The sequence below is a fragment of the Oryzias latipes genome, chromosome 15, assembly GCF_002234675.1.
Source record: "Oryzias latipes chromosome 15, ASM223467v1".
NCBI lineage: Eukaryota > Metazoa > Chordata > Actinopteri > Beloniformes > Adrianichthyidae > Oryzias > Oryzias latipes.
In genome coordinates, this window is record NC_019873.2 from 28,651,641 (window position 1) to 28,672,722 (window position 21,082).

The 21,082-nt window shown below is 43.2% G+C and overlaps 1 protein-coding gene across 7 annotated transcripts in view; it reads right to left on the minus strand.

The window, feature by feature from the left end:
* The window catches only part of LOC101171105 (spectrin beta chain, non-erythrocytic 5), a 30,388-nt gene extending 24,131 nt beyond the window's left edge, over positions 1–6,257 (minus strand). For 4 of the 7 annotated variants that reach the window (XM_023963087.1, XM_023963081.1, XM_023963084.1 and 1 more), the window contains exons 1-5: positions 5,042–6,256; positions 4,550–4,624; positions 3,646–3,807; positions 791–937; positions 193–384 (exon numbers count right to left, since the gene is read on the minus strand). In XM_023963087.1, the coding sequence (XP_023818855.1) occupies positions 193–384; positions 791–937; positions 3,646–3,807; positions 4,550–4,624; positions 5,042–5,569 (1,104 nt within the window). In that variant the 5' untranslated portion in view covers positions 5,570–6,256. Of the gene's footprint in view, positions 1–192; positions 385–790; positions 938–3,645; positions 3,808–4,549; positions 4,625–5,041 lie in introns of all 7 variants that reach the window. The other 3 variants (XM_023963083.1, XM_023963082.1, XM_023963088.1) reach the window with 3 other exon arrangements.
* Positions 6,258–21,082: the final 14,825 nt, after the last annotated feature.

Sequence of the window (21,082 nt, forward strand, 5' to 3'; positions counted from 1 at the left end):
CAATGGTACGTTCCATTTTCATGACCTCATTTGAACTGCAACACGCACCTGCCCTCCCCTTAAGCAGGCAGACTCCTCTGACAATCCAAAAAGTGCATGTGACTAAAATCAAACTGCTCTTCCTCCCTTTGAATGCACACACTTAACTTTAGCATAAAGAAAACAGGAAAGGATAGGAAGGTGTTGTTTCACCTTCTCTTTGATCCACGCCTCCAGTTTGTCCACCTTTTGGTTGAACTCCTGCAGGCTTTGCGCTGCGGCGAGGGCGCCCGTCCGGTTTGCAGCCATCTGTTTGAGGGTTTGCCACTGCTCCCTCAGCTGGCCGAGCTGCTTCTTCACGGCGTCAGATGTGGGGTTCGGCTTGCAGATCAGCCGCTCGCCCAGCTTTTGACACAGGGAACGCACAGGTCAGCTGTTGCACAGGTCGGGCACAGGCACGTTTAACACTTCCAAGGACATTAGTGACTTTGCTACGCCCTTGAAGGACAATCACAGCTGTGTTTGAGCTGCTGGAGGGCCATGAGAAATAAATTATGATCAACCGAGAATTTCCTAACACTTCTCTGAGCCTGACAGAGCCGTCCGTCTGGAGAGCTCCAGGTCGCTTTCTCTATCCTGAAGGAGCCTCTTTGGGCATCAAACAAAGGCAAAAAAATGACTGTAGTCGGATCATCATTGGTCAGCTTGAGAAAACAATCATTCCATCCCATAATGAGTGACTCTGGTGTGCTGGCTCTGGTAATTCTGTTGTATTTGTGTCGTCAGAGTCGAGTCTGGAGGATTTTCAGACCTGGTTGAGTTGAATCAGGTTGTTCTCAAAGTCTTTGAGGTCTCTCTGAAGCGTCTGCGGTGCCTCTTCCCGGTCCTGCAGGGGGCAGCACTGAACATCACACCCATCCTTTAAATCCTGCAGCTTGCCTTTAATCCACGCCTCTGCCTAGATCCCAAACAAACAGTTCAAAGTGTTGTTTACAGTCAGAAAACTGGGGAAAAGCTCAGTCAACAGGTGACTTGGCACACATTTATGGATGTTTTTCAGTAAAAAAATAGCCTTTCAAAGTTTGGTCAGGCATCATCTCCTCTGCATGGGAGCGTGATGGGGCTCCTGTCGCATCCCCAACAGCCTGTGTTCTCGTGTCGTATTCTGCAGAGCAGAGGTTTATCTTGGCCGGGACCCCCGCTCTGTTGCGTAAAGCTTTTTCTTGCAGAGGAGCTTTTTCTGGCAGCGCCTTGAGTGGAGCGAGAGGGCCAGAGCTGTTGGCCAAAACCAGAGAGTCTTTGAAAGCGCCTGTTTGTTTGCATGGATGTAAATGAGCCACCTAGATCGGAAAAACTGAGGACTAGTAAACCAACTCCAGTTCTTCTGCATCTCGGGCTGCATGAGTCACACAGCTGATAAAAATCAGCAAAACTGGACTCTATTTATTGTCTTCTTCTTCGTGGCGCTGCTCATGCAAACAGCTCCAAGTGTCAAGTACTGCTCAAAGACGCAATTGGGTCATTATGACGTCATCAAAGCTGTGTTTCAGTACTAATTCAGAATAAGAGAATCTACAGTAACACCGCTTTAGAGTGAGGAAAACATCAAGACCGCACATGACACATGGCTTTGTGCCAGATGGAAACGGGATGTCGTTTCTCATCACATGACGGGGTCATTAACTCCACAAAGCCCCTGACAGCAGAGGTATTTCTGGGTTGAACAGAAGGAAAAGAGCTTGACAAAACAGGCCTGCCCATATCTGCTCACACCGACTCCCATGGCATCAGAATGACCTCATGAAGGAAGTCTATGATTCCTTTGTTTCTTCCGCTGGCTCTCCACAACAATGGTCTGTTGATCCGAGCGAGCAGCGTGGCCCTTATGCCTGCGTTCAGCTCTCACTGCCACAGAGGGAGAGTCAAACGTTTTCAGAGGAGGAACACAAAAGACTCAAAACAAACGTGTGAGTAACACAACTCTCAGCAACATGGATTCCCTGTTGAGGATGTCAAAGCTCAAAAACCTCATTCCAGCAGGTTTAAACCAACCGTTTTAGAGAAAACAAGAGCTAAGTGCCCCAATCTACACACTTTGAATTGATTTCCATCCAAAGTTAAAGTGGTTCAGAAAAAACCTTCGGACTGACAGGTCCGGGGGGGGGGGGGGGGGGTCGCTGAGGAAATGAAACAGTGAAAGGCGAGATATTTCATAGAAACAGCTGCATCCACACACAGCCACGTTTCTCCATGTGGCGACCTGTTTCGCTGCTCAGCCTCCACCATTAGAGGCCTTTAAACGTCTCTCCCTGGAAATCTCACTTCCACTTTCACAGCAATATAATACTGCAGGAATATACAGTATGGTCATCAAATGTTCGCACTCCAGCAAATCTCCGTAAAACCAGCCATTCCCTGCTGGGTGCTACACTTAAAAATATATTGAAAAAATGCAACGCAGTTGCCCAAAAAGTTGCTAATCTTTCAACATGAATGAGTTTCCTTCGGCTGCCATGTCCAAAAGGAAGTTTTAGTTTGGAAACCAATCGTTTGGATGCGCTGCCACAAGAGGCAAATCATTAGAAATGACTAAAACGACCTGTTCATGCAGCAAGTCATTTGGACGACAAAACATCTCATATGAAAGATCAAATTCCAGAATGAAGGAGTTCTTTAAAAGGGAACAGAAGTAAAAAAGGAACTGAAATTGAATGACTTCCAGTTGGATGTTATACAGCCCAATAATGACTTTTTTGGTGCTATTTTAGGCAAATTATTTGAATTTTTAAGGCTTTAATTAATCTAATTGTCATTAATTTTGATTACAAAAGTATAATAATTGAATTTTAGAATAAAATATGAGCAAAGGGAAATTATTAAAACAAGTTGGTCCATCTTAATAAATCCTCATAAAGCACTTTTTTTGTTTTTAAAATACTAATAATGAGTGTCAGCCTAACATTTATTGAATTTTAAAATAACATCCTTAAAATTGAGCCAAAAACTACAATAAATCTTGGGTTTATCAAGTCGCAAATCAAGTTTTTCTATTGTCAAGAGTTTGGAGCTAAACAATTTGAACTCCTTTTTAATAGTCATTTTCTAATCTGACGCAAAAACAATTCTCCACTGTGCAGATTTTGAGAAAAGCTTGGAGAGGTGTGGAGCAGAGAAAACGACTTCAAACCTGCTAAAATATCTGAGAACAAAGTTGGAACTCTTTGCTGTGTGGTAACTTCAGAGGAACCTGTGCAAAACTGTCCTTCCTTCAGCAAACTTTCTGAACGTCTCCGTCAGCTCTGGTGGACGCAGCTATGAGATAACGCATGCGCTTGCGCTGCTTGGCTGCGCCTCTCATAGCCAGAGGCGTGAAGCGATGGAGCCAAACAATGACCTCATGTCTAAATAATTGCTTGTGGCAGCTTCCCCTCCCTCCCTCCCTCCCTCCCTCCCTCCCTCCCTCCCTCCACCAGCTTAACACAGCTCACACAGTTCTTGGGACAAAATAAGAAGCAGAGCTGGTTTTCTCTTCTGCTTGGAGGGTCATGTGACCGGCAGCTTCCTCTTCCTCAGCAGAACTTGATGTTTTTTTAATCTTCCTTTAATTTCACAGAGGCTGATGACATCTCAGCGGAACTTTCTGGATGGAGTTTAGTGACATTTTACCTGCAGCGCCTCCTTGGTGAAGAGTGAGTTTGGCTGAGCGAAGCGGCCGTCCTGAAGTGCAGCAGCAGCAGCTGCAGCAGCAGCGTCCAGGACCTCATCCTGGGAGGGCGGGCAGCGCTCCGTCACTTCAGGCTCATCGGTTTTCCGCTCAGGTGCTGGAATCTGGACCGGCAAACACGTGTTAAAACATCCCAGCAGTTTGATTTTTCATACAAGACAAAAACATTTTTGAAACGTGAAAGAAAAAAAAAATGAAATGCACACAAGTGGCACAATTCTGGACGGGCCTTCCTGCTGTTCCACCTTCAGGAAACATCTGGGCACAAGACGGAAGCAGATCCTGAGCAGTCTGATGTTTTTAGCTCCAAATGGAAACAAATCACCTCCAGATGATATATTTAAGGTGGGGGACACCTCTGTAAATGATCATTTTGTCTGTTTGCTTTAAAAATACAGACAAAACAAATGTAGAGCAATTATAACGATTGACCATCATTTCTTTTCTTCCTTATTCCCCAAGAGAAAAACCAAGGAAATGAGCTGTGACAGTGTTATTCTGACCATCCGCTCTCGCTTTTGTTCACTTCCTCCCTGACTTCATGTTTTCCAGTCAGCTCTGGAAAACATGAAGCTCCAAAAGCCTTCGGAGGTTCATCCACAACCCGCTTCAGCCCAGATCAGACCGAACCAAGCAGATTGACGCTGCAGACGACCAGCAGATTTCCCTCCATAATAATAGTCTGTGAGTCTCTGGAAGAAACGTTTCCAACTCAAAATGCGTTCGATGCTTTTCACTCTAGGAACTCATTAGAGAATAATAACTAGCATCCAGCTGTCACAGACTGCTCCCACTAAAAATGTTTTAAAATCTTAACTGCTGTCGACACGTTCCAGCTCTTATTACCTGGACTGAGTTTTCTCCGCTCAGCCTCTCTCTGGCTTCTCCCTGCACAGCCTGGATCTCTTTACTCAGTAAAACCTGAAAATAAATATAAATATCACACTCAGAAAAAATGGAATCACATGTAAAAGCAGCATCGTTTGGGGCAGGAATGTCAGGAAAAACCATTGGAACAGAGTCTGCACTGAAAAGTTTGTCTCCAAATATTGAAAAATAACCTTTTAATGAACAGTTATGTACAATAAAATATTAATTAACTTTATCATGAGAATAAAGTAATAATATTTTTACTTTTTCTTTCTTTTTTTCAATTTATTTGGAATAAAAAGACTTTTTTATTTTTCCTCATTGATTTTCCTCAAAGTGCTTTACATGAATCACTTTAAAACGTAAACTTTGATAATCTTGTCTCCCAACTACAAATGAAAATTTTTTTCTAATCCCTTTTCAAACATAACCCAGAGTGTTAAAAAAGGCCTTTTGTGTGTTTTGTACCTTGAATTCAGAGTTGGGTTTGCTCTCATAGCTCACTCCTAGGATCCTGGGCAGCTGTGGCTCTGATGAGCTGCTGCTGTTGTTGTTGTTGTTGTTGTTGTTGTTGTTGTTGTTGTTGTTGTTGTTGTTGTTTTCAGAGGAGGGGGCTGTGAGCCGAGGCCTTCCCGGCCCTCCGGTCGTCCTCCCCGGTCTGTCTGTTCTCTCAGAGATGGTGATCTTCTTGATGGATCTGCAGACGGCGGAGGCAGAGCCGGCGTTCTGGATCAGGTCGTCTCCCGCCACGTGCTCCCGCTCAGCGGGGGCTGCCGGCGTGATGACAGTGGGTGAGGAAAGACGGGGGTCGTGTGCGCAGACCTGCGACGGGCTGAGGTAGAGCGAGCTCAGGTTGTGCTGAAACCCACAGCTGTCCAGGTCTACGGTGGGCAGGAATCTCCTCTGCGTAAACTCCTGGCATTTGGGCACAGGGGGAGCCGACAGCTTGGTCCCAATGGTGAAGGGCTGCACCTTTCTCATGATGCTTTCAGACATGTCCAGTGTCCAACAAAAGAGTCTCTGCGAAGCGTCTGTCACATCCTCCCCTGAGTCTCTGCCCAGCAGGAACGTCGGCAGACAGGAAGGACGCAGCTCAGTTCTCCACCTTCTTGTGCATGTTGAGAATGCACAGCACGCAGCCCAGAACCGCTTCCTTTGACTCCTGGGATCGAACGCGCTCCCAGACGTGGCGTAACGCCGTGCCGAGGTGTGCAGCTCCGGTGGAGAGACTTCTGCGGAGGAACTGCAGGAGAGAGCCTGCCAGCCTGCTGCTGAGCAGCCTGATAAGAAGGGAGCGCAGCAGGAGGAGGACTGGCATGCTGCCGGGCTGAGCCGCGCAAAAGTTAGGGGAAAAAAAGGAAAAGAAGCAGAAAGGAGGGGAAAGAGGAGGAGGAGGAGGAGGAGGGTTGGTTAGGAGAAGGGATGAAGTCACCACCTCCTCTGGTTGGCCTTCTTTCTTTCTGCTGTCAGGAGGATCAGGAGCAGTCTGACAGGCCGCCTGTGAGACGCGGGGGGAACAGCAGAGGAGCTATCAGAGCACCCCCTCTCTGAGCTGCAGACCAGGTTTAGCCCCGAGCTTCTGGGGTTTGCCCCAACTCCAAAAGCACACAAAGACTTAAGGAGGTGAGAGGATGGGCCTCGGAGGTCGGGTCTGGACCCTCCTCGTCTGAGGGGGCAGCTGTCACGGCCCACAGCTGGGTAAACAGTCTCTGGAAGACTCCTTAAACCTGCTGGCGTGACAAGTGTGGCCGGATGGCGGGGGCAGTTGTCGGCTCCTGAAGGATACCCGAGTTCAGGGGGACAAATGTTGGGCTGAATGACTGGAATGGCAGGGGGGGCATTCTTTAGAGGGGCAGAGAGGTATTTGGAGGGAGGGAGCAGATGAGAATCTGCTGGTGAAAGTGTTTCCCTAAAAAGGAGCTCTTACCCCCCCCCCCCCCCCCCCCCCCCGTGACCCCTGGCTTAACCCCCAGGTGGAGGGGTCCGTGAACAGGAGGAAATCTTTCAGAAAAGCAGGAAAACGTCCCTGTTTTAGAATCTGTGTTGTTTTAGAAACACTGAGCTCCACTGCCACAGTCGTGACGCGCAGATGAAGTCATCCTCAACGCTGTGCCGATGAATTCTGCGCAGACTGGGTGGTGTTCTGGAAAGGCAGGCTGGGTGGAGTTCCAGAGGTTTGGCTAACTTTGAAATGACATTTCCTCACAGCGGTGGGTGAGTGACGCCGCACCACCACAGCCGCCGCGGGCTCAAACCGGCACTGTTCATTTGGAAAGCTTCTTTAGGTCAAACCTGAACAGACGTGACCATATTTGGAACCACTTTGACAGTTTCTGAGGGCCGCTGGGACCACCCTTCAACAGAGAAAAAGGATGGATTAGAACCAGCACACTCAAAAAACCTTCACATGGAATGAACATAAAAACATTATGGAAAGGATTTCCACCTGATTAGGTAGCTTTACTTGAACAAAAATGAATCATATTGGTCTTACTTAATGTTATGTATTTAGGTTCAACCTAATAAATTTAAGGTGATTCAATTTAAATACTACAGCTGGACGCAACTTCACTTAAGATGGTTCCTCACTCTGAAAAGTAAAAAGTTGATCCAACTTAAATGACTCACTTCAATTGGTTACATGTAACTGAATTAAGTTTATTCAACTTAATTTTGACTGGACTGCTGGGGCCTTCTTCTTCCTCCTTGGCGCTGGGGCTTTGCCCTGGCTGGGTATTTTGGAGGCATGTTGGCTAGAAATGAGTAAAGTAACAAGATTAGAAACTGTGCTGAATATCTGGGTTGTGGATGACCGGTTGTGCAGAATGGTCTGCTTTTTTGAAGGCCTCACTTGATATGGACGGTCGCCGTCCGGAGACATTTACACATCGCCCAAGCCGCTGCTGCTGGCCGGTGAACTGGCTGTTACCGCCCTGTGCCCGCCCCATTTCGTCATGATACCATCATGATACCATCATGATACCGTCATGATACCATTTTGATTTTCAAAAAAAGAAATGGGCGGCGGCATGAAATCTGGAAGATTCTACCTCTTCATCGTGCGGTGGCTGTTTTATTTGCTCCGTATTCTTTATATATGTCCTCCACCGTTTTCATTGGTGTGGGTCTTTAAGGGTCACCAGCCGCATTTATTCCAGACATCGTTAGTGTCTTTGTTTTTTCTCCTAATATCTGATTAAAGTTGTTTTTGACATAAAATAACAGTCAAGAGAAATATGTTCCCACCTTGATCTGCATCCTTGAGCTGCCAAGTATGATTTCTAAGTCTATTATGTTGATTATTTCAGCACTCTATTTAAGGACAAGTCCATCAAATGAAGGTTTTTTTAAAAGCTGATTCCTGAAGGAAAGAAAAATAAGACAAACTTCCTAAAGATCTGGTGGGAGATGAGGAAACCTTTTCCATAAAAGGGTGCAGAAACAGGTTCAGGAAGGAGGAGGGAATCTGTGTAAAACTTCTCTGCTTCTGTTGGACTCAAGCTGTTTTTTCCATGTTCTCCAGTCATTCTCTGCTCATGGAGGCTGTTCTGTGATCAGCTGTTGAAATAAAAAAACACAATTTTTAATCAAATTGATTGAATCAAAGGTAGAGCATACTTAAATAGATTTTAATTCTATTTATTTTTAAAATATGCTCCATTTCAGTCTGTCTGTTGACAGGACAAATCTCTAAACCAGGGCTTCTCACAGTTTTTTAAGAACTTGATATTAGACTGGGGGGCAATTTTTAGTGGGAAAAAAATGGATAACCAGAAAAAGTTGTTTTTAATAACTTTAATGACCAAGTGTCATTTGTACACTTAACCAGGTTGGAGGTTACTGACCAGATCTTCTACTCGTCTAGTATTTGTGTCGTTTGACAGACTTATTTCTTCAAACTTTTTCTTTCGCTCTGGATAAACAATGTCTGCTACTTTCATCATTTATTCCTTTTACAAACTCCCCCGTCACTGTAACATACTGATGATTTATATTGATATATATTTGAGCATTTCATTCACCTGCTTACAAATCAGGCACAGGACTTTATCCAGCCTTTTCTCCTCAAAGGAACCCGCTCTGCCTCCATTTCTGCCGCCGTCGTCACGGTCCTTGCTTTCGCAGAGACGCAGAAAATGTTGTCTGCCCTCCGGTGGTGAAATGATTACACCGTACCGTTGGCCCCTGAGTGTAATTAGTTTGTCCCCAACTAGCCCTGGCTGCAGGCTGCGGAGCGGGGGCGGGGCTCAACGTTTAACCACGCCCACGTTGAGCTCCTCCCACTGTATGTCCGTCTGTGTAACCCTTGTCCCATTTTGGATGACCCCCCCCTTCCATTGACGTGTTCTCCCTACCATGACAAAGGTGGAAAGATTTCATGTAATCCATGGACGCCAGTGAAGATCACAAATCATTGAAGAGAAAAGGTTCAGAGCACTGTCTAGTGGGTCTAGATGACCCCACTCCCAATGTTAACGTGCCTAGGATAGCACAAGGGTTAAACAAGTTTCCAGGAGCAACATTGCAATTTAATTTATTTTTAAACTTCCTTTAATGTATCTTTTAAATGTCTCTCCTTATTTGAATGCTTTTAATGTTTTATGTGAAGCACTTTGAATTGTCTTTGTACAATTCAAAGTGCTTTGAATTAAAGAATTCGAAAAAATTCAAAGGAGGGTCTAAGGGATGCCCAGTTTAGTTTAGTCTGTTTGGCTAAAGTTCAGTATTATCCTATGAAATTTTATGCATTTATGATGCTTTTTGATTGTATGTTTACCTTACAATCGAAGCCCATTGAGACGACTGTTGTTGTGAATTTGGGCTACACAAATACAATTGAATTGAATTCCACAAAAAGGTCTTCAGGAATAAATGAGCCTTTCCTCATTGACTTAACTAAACTACAAACAACATGCACAAACAGTTGCATCGACGGTGGAAAATAGATGTTTTTGTCCCTCTGACATCATTGACAGCAGTGGTAGGTGTTTTTGGTCAAACGGGGTTTGCACCTTTATAATGTATATGCAATCATTATTACGTTAATGTAGTCATTATTGCAGGAAATAAATTAGTAATTTTCATAATGGGAGTATACAAAAACACACAAAAAAGCCTAGATATTTAAAAATAAAGGCATCCAGTTTAGTTTTTTAAAAGATATCAAATTTTACCGTAACAACTAAATAAATGAAGTTTGTTCACATGTTTATGCTGAGAAACAGATGATTAGATCTGGAGCAGCAGTCAGACTTCTGCCACCTTCCTCATGATGTTTACCTCTGAAGACCTTCCTGTTGTCCCACAGTTCTCAGTCAGTCCTCGTGTTAAAACGGCGCTTCCCTGCATCTGTTGCAGATCATTTTAGGTGTCGCTTTGATCTGATGGCTTTTTCTGTGCACCGCCCACCTTTGCGTGTGTCCTGATGTTGACGACACACTGCTTCTGGCCTGAAAGCTGATATTATGGCCTTTTCCAGATGATGACATAAAGCTGCTGCGCTCCACCACCAACCCCAGATAGTGACTGCCTTCGTCAGATGTTGGAAACTTAGAAGAATGATGCACTTGAGGAGTGATGTCAACCGCACCGGCCACTTCAAAGGACAGTGACAACTGCAGATGTAAAATGCATGGGAGCAACTGGCGCCTGCTCGCCACCCCAGTGCCCACCCCCCACCAAACATCATAGACTCTATTTACAACCCATAACATTATTACAATATATGTAAACTAATAATGACTACTGCTATCTTATTTTACTATTTGGGAATGACAGCTCCAAGCATCGCCTATAGGGTCAGCAGCAGCTGCATTCAGCTGCCGCCATTTTTTAAAGCTGTCAGTATCTACAAATTCCAAAATCCAGTGTCCTAGAAATTTCCCAGAATCCTCTGCAAAAACAGTCTAATTCGATGTTCATTATATTTGCAAATATAGATTGAATAGTCTGTTTTTAGTAAATAATTGAATCGGTTAGTTCAAAAGGGGCCCAAGTCCCAAGTCTGTTGTAATGTTTTGACTATGCTTGACATTTAAAATGCATTAATGCAAATTCCTGGACTTGGGCCTCTCTTGCATGGGTTTAGCTTTATCCCATAAATGGCAGCACTAGTTATCCAATATGGCAGCACCCCTGTTTAATTCAAGAAGTCCAGAGACTTTAGTTTGCTAGTCCTCTAAAATTAAAAAAGTGAGGTGCTTCATATTATACCATTTGTAAGCTATGAACTGGTGCTAAATCTGGGTAAAGTATCAATTATTTGGTTTAGCCTCCCTTTAAGCTATGCAATTAAAATCCTTTCCTGGAAAAACAAACCTCTTGGACTTGGGCCCCTTTTGAACTAACCGAACCGATTCAATTGAAATTTGGGTGCAAATGTTGGCAAAGAAGTTTGTCTAAATGGACGCTGCTGACAGTATACACCTGGGGTCCCCAAATCCAGGCCTCAAGGGCCGGTGTCCTACATGTTTTCCAACCATCCTGCCATTGAGGCTCCTTATTGGCTAAACACACCTGATCCAGGAAATCAGCAGCAGGATTTCTGGAAGACAGTCAGGAAGCCGACCCTTGAGGCCTGGATTTGGACACCCCCGGTATAGATCCATTCTACAAGAATTCAGTGCATTTAAAAACACAGCAATGGCTCCAAAATACGCTGCCCTTGTTGACTTCTGCACCTTCATGAGGCTTTGACCTTTGACCTCTTCCTGTACACGTTTTACTACCATATCTGTGAACTGGTCTGCAAAAAGAGTCAAACTAGTCTTTTTGAGTCGATTTAATAGAAAATAAAGTCTGTTTTTTTAACTTGGAGATTGACGGATGAAAGTCAGGTGTTGAATTTCTAAGACTTCAGGTAAGAATGTTGGAATTTCATTGAAGGTAAAAAATGTCACACAGACTTACATGGACTGATCCAGTGACCAAAAGAAGGACCATTTGGCCACTAACATTTTATTGGACCCCAAAACTCGCAGGAAGCACCTCTGATAGGAGCAGAAAAAACAAAAGGGGGGGTTCTGTTCTTTTCCACGTTGTCATCTGAAAGTCTCAGTAGCTTCTTGGTCAGCTTTCGGTGCAGAAAAGTCTGAGTTTCTGCTGTCGATCATAGTCAGAAAAGAAAATATGAAAGTCACACAGATATGCAGTTTCACATGGCTTGTCAGGCATCAAACACAGCGAAACTCTTCAAGGTTTGTCTCAGTGCAGAATCAGGCGTTGTCATGTGACATAACCGCGTTTCAAGTCATAAAGCAACAGAAGCAAGTTTTAACCGGTTCACTCCTTTCAGAACACATAAAAAAACGGATTGGTCCTGAAGCTAAGCCTGGAACACGGTGAATCATACATTTGAAAAAAACATGACCATGTACTGATGACTAAATGACGGCTAATTAGCTAAAACTTTAACTGTTCTGCGCTGAAACGGCGTCTGAAAGAAGTCCCAGCCGGCTGCCAGTTGGGGTTTACACAAAAGATGAGTTTAACTGTCAATTCAACAGCTGCAGTTCAACAACAATTCATTTTTGACGGCACGTTATTTTTAGGACGCCTTTACACCAGGAGGGTCCGATAGACCCGGTTGGATGGGTCAGGAATGCTGGAATTTCTATTCCTTTCATTGGTTTGGTTTGCTTCCATAACTTGATGGACCCCAGGCTGCCCGGTGGGGTAGTGGTAAGCACTTCTAACTCACAGCGATAAGGTGGTTCAAATCCCAGCTGGGTTCTCCCTCTGTGGAGCACGTCCTCCCCATGCGTGGACGTTCCCCGACTTCCTCCCACAGTCAAAAACAGGGGTTGTAAATCGTGCACGTGTGTGTGTGTTGCCCTGCGATGGACTGGCAACTTGTCCAGGGTGAGCCACGCCTTCACACAACGGTAACTGGGATAGGCTCCAGCAACCCCACGACCCAGAAAGAGAAACAGCGGGTTGTGAAGATGGATGACTGGAACTGAGTGGACCAAACTATCCGGATACATTACACATTTGTAAGAGCTGTTTCTTAGGGGGATGTTTTACCCAAAACAACAACAACTGTCTCAACAGCTTCTCCTTTCCAATGAAACTTTTGCCAAAAAGACATCACTCTGGAATACGGACGTTTTTCACCAAAACACAGAGAGCTTTCTTAGGTTTGCTTTTGCTCCGTGTTCTGATGAACGGTCCATTTGCACTCTCAGCGTTGCTGAATCACACCAGAGTTCACTTCCACACAAGACATTTGTTTCCAGGCGAAGCAGACTTTGTTTGGTTCACCAATACTAGATTTCAGATGAGGTTTTACACCCAAACAAATCAGACAATGTGTCCTGCCCATGTTGTAGATGTTTTCTCCTGCTGTGATGTCATCATTTTATGGGGGGAGGGGTTGTTCACTATGCCCAAAATTCATTTTCACAAGGTACTACGTGCAGCGGGGCTGAAATTTGCACTAAAAGAAAGCAGAATTTCTACTGACTTCAGGCTTGGGGTCAGTGCAAACAGTCAATAAGAAGCAGAACTCTGCTGAGTCTGTGGAGGGAGCCACAACAAGCATGCGGGTTGTTATGCTGCTTTGCTCTCATTGAGACTGAACGTCCGGATGAGGTCATGCTATCATGTGACATTAAAAAGTTCACAAGGCAACTGTGTCCCTGCAGCCGGGAGAAATTTCCATTATTTAAGGCTGAAGACAGAAAAAATGTCATATTTTTAACCCTCTCTGAAAACATAAATCACACGTTTGACTTTTGTTGTCGGTGTAACAGAAAGTTCAGTCTCTGAAGGGTCTATGTCCTGCTTTTCTTAAGCCTTTCAGAGTAAACTGTATCCATATAAATGATCACATAGTACCTTTGGCACATTAAAGAACTATTTACTTAATGAAACATTATTTTTACAGCTAGTTTTCTTACCCGAAAGTCATTTATGACTTCATTGAACCAGGAAACTAATCAAGATTAAGTAAAAATTAAAAAAAAAAATCATAAAAAAGAACATCTTTATTGAAAAAAACATTGACGGTTGGCGCCGGTTTTTCAGCAGCGGAGCCGCCATCAGTGTGTGAATGGAACTGTGACTGTAAAATGCTTTGGGCCTTTAAGGAAGTTAGAAAAGCGTGTAGTTTTTGCCATTTATCATTTCTAGAAGACATGCTTACTGGTGGAGTGTCTGCCCTGAGACTTATAGGTTGTGGGTTCAAATCCTGTCGGGTCATTTCAAAAACTTTAAAAATGGGACAACTGCTAGAGTCTCAGCATTAGGGGTTTGAAGGATTGTGGAAGTTTGGCTTTGCTGGAGCTAAATGCCCCCCCAGGGGTAGAGACAAATAAAGTAAAGAAATTTCAAACACCCAAATGGGTGAGATGAGAGAGACATAGAGAGACAGACGGACGGACAGATAGTACTCGATCCTATACCAGCTTGCATCGTGGACAGGAATTGCTGCCAAATGATGAATTTTGTTCTTCTATTTGTAATGAATCTATTGTGTTTGTTTCTAAAACCTTCACATGTTAGGTTTGTGGGCAGCTTACTACAAACAAACCTTTTCTTTTAAAACTGCGGTAAGAATGATCTTAGATTTTTACTGACTGCTGACAGGCTGTAAAATGGACTGTAGTTTATCTGAGGTTGCAGTGAGAGGGCCAAAGCATTTCTCATTTCATCCCAAAGAGGTTTACTTTTTCTTTTTACGGCTGCACCTCAGAGCCAAACAAAGGAAAGGAAAACTGTTTGATCTGAGCTTCAGGCAAATGGAAACACGTTTGGCACTAAAGCAACATCTTAAGTCATTTCTGAACATGTTGATGTTTTGGTTGAGGTAATACCTTTATGTCATTTTGTAATTGGAGGTAAATATAAAAAGTACCAATAAATAAACCTAGAAAAACCTTTTCAGATGTTTCCAGCTCATTCAATATTCATTCTGTCCGACAATAAAACCCTCATTATGCTGAGTCTGGATGTAATGCAGGACAGACAAACATGAAAACCACAACCCCCCGTCCTTTTTTGGGTTAGACATAATAGGTGGTCATGAGGCCTTTGCATAACAAGCTGGACCTACCTGCGCGTTCTGCATTATTGTTTGGCTTGCTCTTGTCATCTCCAGCTTGTGGAATGAATGAGCTCATTGCTGACACAAGTCTGAGCTAGACATGACATATCGATGCTAGAAATCAGCTGGCACTCCAACAAAGTCACACCACGCTGTACAGTTAAGACAGAAAAACGAACCCAACCCTATTTTTAACTAGAAGGGGGATCATAAGCAGTAAAAAATGAACGTTAGATGAGCAGAACGTTGACTAAACAGGGACTCGGTTTGGGTAGAGTCATTTTCAAAACACGCAAGTGCCAACCGCTCGAAAATCGAACGTGTAGGAGAGTTTGTGTCCAACCAAAAGTAAAGGAGACAAAGTCCTTCAAATGTCAGAATAGAGCTGTGAAAGAAAAAAACCTGGAGTGAGATTCAGGACATTTGCTGCGCTTTGACTCTGTCAGCTGTAGGTACGTGTGCCACGTCTCTCGGCCGGTCTGGGAACATGGAGAGGAGTTGGAGGAAGTGACCGGGGCGAGGGAAATCTGGGCATCTTTGCTTAGACTGCTGCCCCCACGAACCGGTCCCGCAGAAGCGGAAGATGATGGATGGATGGATGAATGGCTGGATGGATGGATGGATGGATGGATGGATGGATGGGTGGATGGATGGATGGATGGATGGATGGGATAGGGTTAGGATTAGATGGATGGATGGATGGATGAATGGCTGGATGGAGGGATGGATGGATGGATGGATGGATGGATGGATGGATGGATGGATGGATGGATGGATGGATGGGTGGATGGATGGATGTATGGATGGGATAGGGTCAGGGTTAGATGGATGGATGGATGGGATAGGGTTAGTATTAGATGGATGGATGGATAGATGGATGGATGGATGGATAGATGGATGGATGGATGGATGGATGGATGGATGGATGAATGGATGAATGGATGGGATAGGGTTAGGGTTAGGGTTAGATGGATGGATGGATGGATGGATGGATGGGTGGATGGATGGATGGATGGATGGGATAGGGTTAGGATTAGATGGATGGATGGATAGATAGATGGATGGATGAATAGATGGATGGATGGATGAATAGATGGATGGATGAATCAATGGATGGATGGGATAGGGTTAGGGTTAGGGTTAGATGGATGGACGGATGGATGGATGGATGAATGGATGAATCGATGGATGGATGGGATAGGGTTAGGGTTAGATGGATGGATGGATGGATGAATGGATGGATGGATGGGATAGGGTTAGGGTTGGGGTTAGGGTTAGATGGATGGATGGATGGATGAATGGATGAATGGATGGGATAGGGTTAGGATTAGATGGATGGATGGATAGATGGATGGATGGATGGATGAATCAATGGATGGATGGATGGATGGATAGATGAATGGATGGATGGATGGGATAGGGATAGGGTTAGGGTTAGGGTTAGATGGATGGATGGATGGATGGATGGATGGATGGATGGATGGATGGATGGATGGATGGGATAGGGTTAGGTTTAGGGTTAGATGGATGGATGGATGGAACGATGGATGGAAGAATGGATGGATGGATGGAATGATGGATGGGATAGGGTTAGGGTTAGATGGATGGATGGATGGATGGATGGATGGATGGATGGATGGATGGGATAGGGTTAGGGTTAGATGGATGGATGGATGGAACGATGGATGGATGGATAGATGGATGGATGGATGGATGGATGGATGGATGGATGGATGGATGGGATAGGGTTAGGGTTAGGGTTAGATGGATGGATGGATGGGATAGGGTTAGGTTTAGGGTTAGCTGGATGGATGGATGGAACGATGGATGGAAGAATGGATGGATGGATGGAATGATGGATGGGATAGGGTTAGAGTTAGGGTTAGATGGATGGATGGATAGATGGATGGATGGATGGGATAGGGTTAGGGTTAGGGTTAGATGGATGGATGGATGGAACGATGGATGGATGGATAGATGGATGGGATAGGGTTAGGGTTAGATGGATGGATGGATGGATGGATGGATGGATGGATGGGATAGGGTTAGGGTTAGGGTTAGATGGATGGATGGATGGAATGATGGATGGAAGAATGGATGGATGGATGGATGGAATGATGGATGGGATAAGGTTAGGGTTAGATGGACCTTTCTTATTCAATTCTTCATTTTGCTTGAAATAAATAAAACGTAATGATTATTGAATAACTGGAAACGCAGCCTAGCCACTAAAAACTGCTACAAAGCACCAATTTGAATGCCGACTTTGACAAATTCAAATAAACCAGAGGCGGGAAAATGACCAAAGGCGCATTCCATTCAGCTTCCCCTAGAAACTCACATAGAGAAGCTCTGTTCAGTTAACAACTCCCAATTTAAACTGAAGCCTATGATTCAGTCATCTGGCCACAGAGTTAGATCATGCTCTATGACATCATTGTGGGGCCTTCGATTCTGTTGACCTCATCCAACTGTAGCGGAAGTGAAAGCTGGACTTGAAAACATCTCTGCGAGCAGAGCTTTTGTTCCTGTGTCGGCTTGAAATTGGTTTTTTTTCTGAGCAATGTCTCCAGGCCGTCCTGCACACCAATGACCAGCGTGGCAAACTCAGCAGTGAGTGCACGATAATGTAAAGCAAACTAACATTTTCTGTCCAGTTTAATGATGTAATTGGAGACAGAACAGCCGTAGGCTGAAATAACGCCACAAAATTGGCCAAACCAAGGTTGGTGGTTTTTCTTTTCTAATGTACATCAACAAACACTTCTTTCCCTTTCCTGCTTTGTTTAGCACAAAGTTGGTTTCTTTTTTCATAATAACAGCACATTTGAGAGTTTTCTACGCAACGGTTAGAAAGAAAAAGAGTCGACCAAATCAGCCAATTTCAGGCAGAGGCTGTATTTTTCTCTGCCGCAAAGCATTGCAAAGCTCTTCCATCAGCTGCCTGCCCCAGAATCCCCAACAACAGTTGGGTGGGACAGTTGTTGGCTTTCAGGCTCATTCTGCAGTTGGGCGACTCCTGTTCTCCGTGTCACAGCACAGCGCATGTGTTGGCTGTAAAATCAACAAAATGCATCCCTAAGCACATGTGTCCAAAGAGGTTTAGCAAAGGCACCGGCGTGACGCAATCTGTGCAAATGCTGTGGGGGTAAAAAAAAACTCCACGTCGATCAGAGCGAGTCTGACGTTTTGCTTCCAGAAGACTGGAGGCTTCTTTTTCTGCAGATTTAAATTCAAAGTCAAATGTGTGGTAAATAAAGAAGGTTTAGTTATGATCCTTTCTGGCATAAAATATCTTCTAATATTAAACAGGTCTCATATAAACAGGTGTGAAGGCACAAGCTCAGAAACACTTTTCATAATTACCATCAGCTGATGACATTTTACTCATAAATTAAAGCTGCTCCAAAATTCCTGGACATTTTCCAAACACAAGCTTCATCTGAATCAGGAGTCTGGAACCCGAGGCTCCGGAACCACACGTGGCTCCTTTAGTTCTGCGTCGTGGTTGGAGTCCATTTCTCCAAATATACATGTCAGAAAAGCAAAAGGTTTGACCAATTGTCAGAGTTGTTTACCCTTAGAATACGTTTAAACAACTATTTTTATCCTATAGTTCCTCTTCAGAAGCAAAATTCTTAAAGTTGCAAAGATCTTATTTTGGTCTATTTTATTTTGAAAGGAACTTACATGTGTTGCTGTCAAAAGCAAAATAACAGAAAAATCACAATGTTATAATTGAATTATTTTAAGCATTTTATAAAAAAAATTACTTAAAATAAGAATATTTTTCTAAATGGAGAAAGTGGGACTTTCCGGGTTTTGGTCTGTAAGAAACTGGTCCAAGAGGCCTTTTTTAGCTTTAAAGGTTGCAGACCCCTGATGAGTGCAACTGCTTATCAGACTGAAAGATTTTGTCATCTCATGCCAGAGCACAAGGTAGCAGAGGTTTGACTCCAGCTGAGGATATTTGACAGATATCAATAAGTGGCAGGAGATATAACTGAGTCATTGGAACACTCTCTAATATAATAACCTGAGTATCTGTATTTCATCATTAAGGTCTGTCTGATCGCCTGCCAGCGCAGCAGATGAAGGCAGCTGTCGTTTGTCCAGCTACAACTACAACACCACCATTGTGCAGGAGGTGCAGCTGACAGAGGATCGGAATGCTGACGGGTCATGAATCCATCAAAGCCTGGGTGTACCAGCGGCGGACAGCCATACAGCAGACACGCAGCAGCTGCTCCGCGGATCCACTGAGCCTGGATTCTTTTACCAGGCTAAGCTTTCACGTGCAGGACTGAACCGAGCAGTTCAGCTCCCTTCAATCTGGTTCCTAAAGCTTCATGGCGTGAGAAATGAGACTTTTATGGGGTTGGAGTGAATTTGTTGCACATCACATCTGACTAAACAGCAAACGTCATTAAAGTTCACATTCAGTCTTTGGTTTCATTTCCTGAGATCAGCAATGACTGAAAATGTGAAAAAACAGAGCTCCAATCCCACATTTCAGGGGTTCTGCAGACTTTTGTCCTAACATGTCTGATAAAAATGGCTACCAAATAAGCAGCAGTGTCCCAGATTATCATGTTCTCTGCCAAAGTGCTCCTCAAACAGCATAATCCCTAATCTATCCTTGTCATCCAACCAATGATATAAATGCTGGAGTACACTTTTGCATTAAAAAAGGTTTCAGATCTGACAGTCTGTTGATGTCAGCGGTCCCACAGTGCCACCTGCTGGTGCACGTCAAGTACTGTACGCGCAACAGAAACTGTTGATTTGATGCAGTTCAGCTCATTTAAAGATTTTTTCTATTTACTGAAACTCTGAGTCACATAATAAACTCCATAGTGATCTTTAATCGTTGCTATAAAATAAATTTCATTTTAGACTCAGTGTGTGATGATTGATGTGGAAAGTTTTCACTTTTTTGCCTTAATATAAGTTTGAACCAGAGCCTTTGTTGAATACATAGTTTGTTTTTCTAACAATATTTTGCAACGTAGACTTTTTATTTTCACAGTTGGCTTTAAGACGGTCTTTTAGTAGGCGGTACTTATCCTAATGATTTTTCTGCTGGTTGGAATTCTGCTGCTCCTCCTGATGACCTCATAAAAGATGCCATCTTGCTTTTGCAGCCAATTTAAAGGGATCATAGTCCAGTTAAGTCTGATAAAATGGAATTAAGGGAATTTATTATCTCTTAGCATGATGAGACCCTGAGAGTTTAGAGAAACATCCACAGAATGACTGACAGGGAAACAAAATTCTCTGTAATTTTGGACCGTGGTTATCAAAAGGGTGTATAGAGTTTTCTTATTGCTAAACACAAGTTTCCTTAATATGACATTAAATTACGCCCAACGGATTAGTAAAGATTTTTGTAAAAAGACATTTTTCTTCATTAACTTATATTTAACACAATTAGCACTGTTAATAAATGCTTTTATTTATTATTTTGTCTTGTGATTTCCAATGATTGTTTAGATTTTTAACAAAAACTTTAAGCTTTTTCATTTGTTTAACTCAATTGAATTTTAGAATATTTTTTGTCATTCAGAAATACATTTTTCTCAAATAATAGACCTGCCAATATCTTTAATGGCAGTTTTAGTTATTTATTTTGTAAGAAAATGTCTCTCCTTCAGTGAAAATGTTTAAGGTTCTGTATAACGCGTGGAGGTTCTTTTGTGCATCTTCTAGAGACAGAAACCCAATCGGAGTGTGTTTTATTTAAGTTTTTTATTTTTATAGAGCACTCTACAGATTTTCCGTGGAGGTTTAACTAAAGGGATAAACAGGCAGGGATGGGAATTAACAGCAAAAGATTATAGTGAAATCAAAGCGCTGAGCAAAGTTACAAATTGGAGACACAGGAAAGATTGTTAAAGTCTTACAGCTGTTTATTGTAAATAAGTGATGCGATTGGTGCTTTTGTCTCTGAGTGGTACTCCTATTGGATGTTCCTGCATAATAGGTTGTGGATGTTCTCCTGTATCTGTTCTAGAAGCTCTAAATGTCACAATCATGAACTGTGCTTAATCTTGATTAGTTTTTGGTTTAATCATGAACAATGTTTTTTTCTTGATTAGCTGTATCATTATCAATATTTTTATGTATTTATTCCAGCTTTATCAGCCCTGAACATGTGCTTTGTGACCTGAAGTCTCAGATATGCCTATCTGGACTGGATTCCAACACTTTAATGTATTCTAAAAATGATTTTATGATGTCTTGATCTGTGTGTGATTGTGACAAATTGTGTGTAAGTCTGCTTGTTTTATTTTGGAAAGGGTCGTTTTTTTAAGTTTGTACTACTGTGATCTATGTAAAAAATGTAATTTAAACAAAACTTTATGAATAAAAATCCGCCATCTTCCATAGTTCTGAGATTGTGTTGGAAGTAACACGAGGGAGAGGTTGCCTCACCATCAGCACACTGCTCGTGTTGCCATGTT